We start from the raw sequence: 4,705 nt of genomic DNA on the forward strand, positions 1-4,705 counted from the left end.
TTTGAAAATGTTACATTCTTAAATATAGCAATTATAAGATATTTTTTCAATTTTATTTTTTTTGAAAAATTAAAATTTTCTTTTTACAAAACATTTGTCTCGTTTAAATTGAATAAAAAAACTTTAATATCTCAAAAAATTAATTATTTCACAATTAATAATATCAAAATTTTAATTATATTTTTTATTTTTTTTAATTTAAGTATGATTTGTTTTATTATATATACTTATATGTTAATATTGAAAATGGTGATATTATATATAATGTGACTATTCAACTCAAAAAATCTCTATTAGTTAAAAATAATCAATATGTAAAATCGAAAAAGAAAATTATCAAAATAAATTTTTTAAAACGTCATAAGAATATTTTCTAATTTCATAATTTTTTTGAAAAAATTGTTACATCACGATTGTCACATAAAGTATGTTGTCAAACAAATATTTTTCATTAAAATAAAATAATAAATTATAATTTAAAAAAGATAAAATATAAAAAATTATTTAAAAGCTTTCATAAAAGTGGGTAGATTTATTTAAGGGTAAAAAAAACCTTTAAATATTGTTGTAACGTGGCGTAATAGAAAAAGTGGGTGTTAAATAATCATTTTCAAAAATTTATATATAAAGAGAAATGATATTTTTGAGAGTTGTATATATTTTTTTTTATGTGACGTAGTTATATATAAATATATATAATAAAACTTAAATTTTATAATTAAATGATATGAAAAAAGATATTAAAATAGGATTAAAAGTTGTAATTTGATTATATAAAAAATTGTAGATTGTTAATTTATAATTACCCACATATAATTTGTGATTGAGTGGTAGAAAATGTGATATCTCTCTTAGAATAGGACCCATTTCTTAATGTGGAAAAATTGAAAGTAGCAGGAAGCAGTATTTGAAGCCACCTAGCTCCATTCACTCCATTACTTCTCAATCTAACCCTGCCCACATGGTAGAGAAGAAGAAAAATGAAGCAGACGAAGCAAAGAAGAAGAAGAAGAAGAAGAAAAGAGAGAGTGAGAAGAAGCACTATCGTGGGGTACGCATGCGTCAATGGGGGAAATGGGTATCAGAAATAAGAGAACCCAAAAAAAAGTCCAGAATCTGGCTCGGAACATTTCCCACGCCAGAAATGGCGGCTCGAGCCCACGATGTGGCGGCGCTCACCATCAAAGGCACTTCCGCTTTCCTTAATTTCCCCGAACTAGCCTCACACCTTCCGCGCCCGCCCACCACTTCTCCTAAGGATATCCAAGCCGCCGCCGCCGAAGCTGCTGCACTCAACTGTGAGGCCCAGCCTCTGGTCCAGGCCCAAGCCCAAGCCCAGATTAGGGCCTCCTCGTTGAACGATGGGGATGACGCGTTCTTGGACCTCCCTGATCTTTTAGCTGACTCAAGTCAGAGTGCAGGTGGCTTTGGTTACTCTGCGTTGTGGCTCGTAGCCGCACCTGAACATCTAAACTCGGCTTTTCCGCTCCATGACCCTCCTTTTCTCTGGGACTCTTCGCTTTAAATTTATATCTTCACTTTTCTCTCTTTTTTTTTTCTCCACAAAACTTAGACATGATTCGTTAGGCATGTTTGGCAAGTTGGCATAATGTTTTGCAACTTCTTCACCGTCTACTCTGTTGCAGTAACCCTAATGTCCTTATTTTTTATTCTATAAAACTGTCTCAGTAAATTATTTCAACCATAGATAAAATATTAAACAGGTCTTTCGATACAACATCAAAAACCTTTCACTTCCTCACCTATAATTATTACACACAAAATCGTATTATTATTATCGTTGTCATACCATATGGGACCATGAGTTTCTTAAGTCTTCTTCTCTGATTTAAATCGGGAACTTACCCCAATAATGGACATTATTTAGGTGTCTAGTTTTATTAAAAAAAAAATTAAAAAAATCTATAGGGTGGTGGTTAGATAGTATGCCACCAATTAATATATTGTTGTAGAATTTTCATCGCCAATAATATCGAGTTGTACAACAATTGAATGAATGGTTACCAAATTTTAAAATCCCTTAAATGCTAATGAAATATGTTTTATTCATAAATATTCTAATTAAGAAGACCTCTCTTTCAATTAGAGCATTGTTTTTTTTTCACTTTTTTAATCATCAAATATAAATTAATTTTTATAAACCAAATAATTAGTTGCAATAGTAATTAAATTAAAAATCATTATAAAAACTAAAAAAAAAAAAATTTAACCTAGTTTTTATTATTGTTAAATAGTTTCTAAATTGGTATTTAATTAGCAACCAAAGTTTTAATTACCAATTATTTTGTAATTTAGTAGCAAAAACTTTGGTTGCTAATTAGATACTAACTTAGAAACTAATTTAGAAACCAATTTTTTGTTTAGTTTCTAAAATGGTCTATAGTTTAGTTACTATTGCAACTAGTTATTTTAGTCTCTAAAAATTGATTTTTATTTAATGATTTTCTTATAGTGAATGTTTTTTTTTATTTGATCTTGTTTTTAGTTATATTTTCAAATTGATTATAATTTTGCATATTCGATCAATCTCCACGACCATTCAAAAAAAAATAAAAGAATTATTTTCATTATTTTTAAGAATCGATGACATAAGTGTTATTATTTAATGATTGAATTATATCCATGATTTCTCTCAATCTCAAACATAAACCAATAAGACGGATAAATTTAAAAAATAATTAATTCAAAAACACATATATAAATATTGATGTTGAAACTAACCCATAACCTCACAGCGTAGAATTATAGATGGGAAAGATGAGAATAGAAAGGGAGAATGTGATTTGACGAAAAGGATTGTGGGGACTTTGCATATGTTTGGGTGCATGGCGTTGTGTGATGGTGATGAGTGAAATGAAAGAAATGGGTGGCTCTATTATTGGGATGTTAACGAGCACAGTATAGCCACGTAGCGATGAAGTTGGTAGCAGTGCATTAGTGTTTGGGCTGAATAGCTACCTAGGCCATCCCAAACATGGCAACTCTATGAAAAAAGATAGTCCCATCACCATCATCCTCATTCATTCCACTTCCCTAACCAAACACCTACATATTCTCTATTCTTTTCTAATTTCCCACAACCAAATTCCTTTATTTACACAATACTTTACTTTTTTTAAAATTTAATAATAAAGTATATAAAATTATAATTCATTATAAAAATAATTATTAAAATCACGCATGATTTTTTTAAAGATTCCACATATTTATTTCATTTATTTAAAATTAATTTTTTTAACTGATCCAATATGAATCCACAATATTCCAAATAACCCATTCAAATTAATCCCCGACTACAAGAATCCATGTAAGCTAAATGATCCAATATAAATTTAAAAATTTTAAATTTAAGTTATTTACTTAGAGGACTAGATGTCACACACTATTTGTGATGCAATGACAAATACTCTTGACCTACTTTTTTTAAATCTTTTCTGTTATTTCAATTCGGTAATTAATTGTATTTTTTTCTGATTGATTGACCTCTTTTTAAATTCATTAAAAATAATACCTAAATAAATATTAAAATTATAAGACTTAATCAATAATCATATGAGGTTAACTCTTTATAGTAATACTATCTCCTATTTGTGGTGTTTTTGGAGAGGAGAAAGAGAAAGTATAAAAGAAAATAAATGAAGATAGATAGAGGAGAAACAAATGTTAGGAGAGACTAAGTGAAAAGTGAAAATTTTACAAGTAATTTAATTGATGTAATGTAATTAAAAAAAATATTGATATATTTAAAAATTAATTGGTAAAATAAATTTTTGAAATAATTTATGTAAAACAATAATTTTTAAAAATATAAATTAGAATTAAAATAAATTATTATCAAATTATAATAAACAAAAAATTATATTTATTAAAATAAATTATTTTGAAAAATATCAAATTTAAATTAATTAATTTTATTATTATTTATTATAATATTTTTATTTTAACTATTTATTTCCAATGTTTTATTACCACGTACGTGTTTCTGTTACAAGATAAATTACCAATATTTTATTTGTTTCCGTTGGCAAATAAAATTATAAAAATGAATAAGTTAAAATTTTAAAAACACAAAATATGAAAAAGTTTTATAACTTAAACTTTCCTGTATCAATGACCAGATTTTGATAGAAATTTAATTATATTTAAAAACCTATTTGATTATGTTGTCATTATGTCATAAATGTTATAGTTCAACAAAAATTACTAAATCAAAAATTAATTTTATAATTTATTTTTTGTCTCTAAATATTATAATAAGAAAAAATATTAAATAAAAAATAATTTTAGAGAAAAAATAATTAATTACATTATATATTATTTTAAATATTAAAAAAATTATTAATATATAAAATATTTTTTATTATTAATAAATAGTTTTTAAATTTATATTTAATTAGCAACTAATGTTTTAATTAAGGGATAGTTAAAACTTGTTAGTTAATTAGATATCAATTTAAAAATTATTTATTAATAATATAAACTACTTTATATATAATACATTTTTTTCTCTAAAATAATATTTAATTTAATTAATATGAAAATTAATTTTTTTCTGTAAAATTATTTTTTATTTAATAATTTGTTTGTAGTGACATATTTAATATATAATCAAATAATTTATATATTTAAATATAATTCATTACATATTAGTATAATAAATTAGATTTAAAAATATAATAGATAA

At 25.0% G+C, this 4,705-nt stretch overlaps 1 protein-coding gene across 1 annotated transcript; it reads left to right on the forward strand.

Annotated features, from left to right (window-relative positions):
- Positions 1–742: 742 nt before the first annotated feature.
- LOC137810483 (ethylene-responsive transcription factor ERF039-like) lies at positions 743–1,702 on the forward strand. Its single transcript, XM_068611753.1, has one exon. It carries the CDS (start codon positions 962–964, stop codon positions 1,523–1,525), a length of 564 nt encoding a protein of 187 aa, XP_068467854.1. The 5' UTR covers positions 743–961; the 3' UTR covers positions 1,526–1,702.
- Positions 1,703–4,705: the final 3,003 nt, after the last annotated feature.

Source organism: Phaseolus vulgaris, chromosome 2 (genome assembly GCF_000499845.2).
Source record: "Phaseolus vulgaris cultivar G19833 chromosome 2, P. vulgaris v2.0, whole genome shotgun sequence".
In the NCBI taxonomy this organism is placed as follows: domain Eukaryota; kingdom Viridiplantae; phylum Streptophyta; class Magnoliopsida; order Fabales; family Fabaceae; genus Phaseolus; species Phaseolus vulgaris.

What these genes read in the sequence shown, in the direction of transcription:
- LOC137810483 (XM_068611753.1), top strand. Translation starts at nt 962, where the DNA reads ATGGTAGAGAAGAAGAAAAATGAAGCAGACGAAGCAAAGAAGAAGAAG.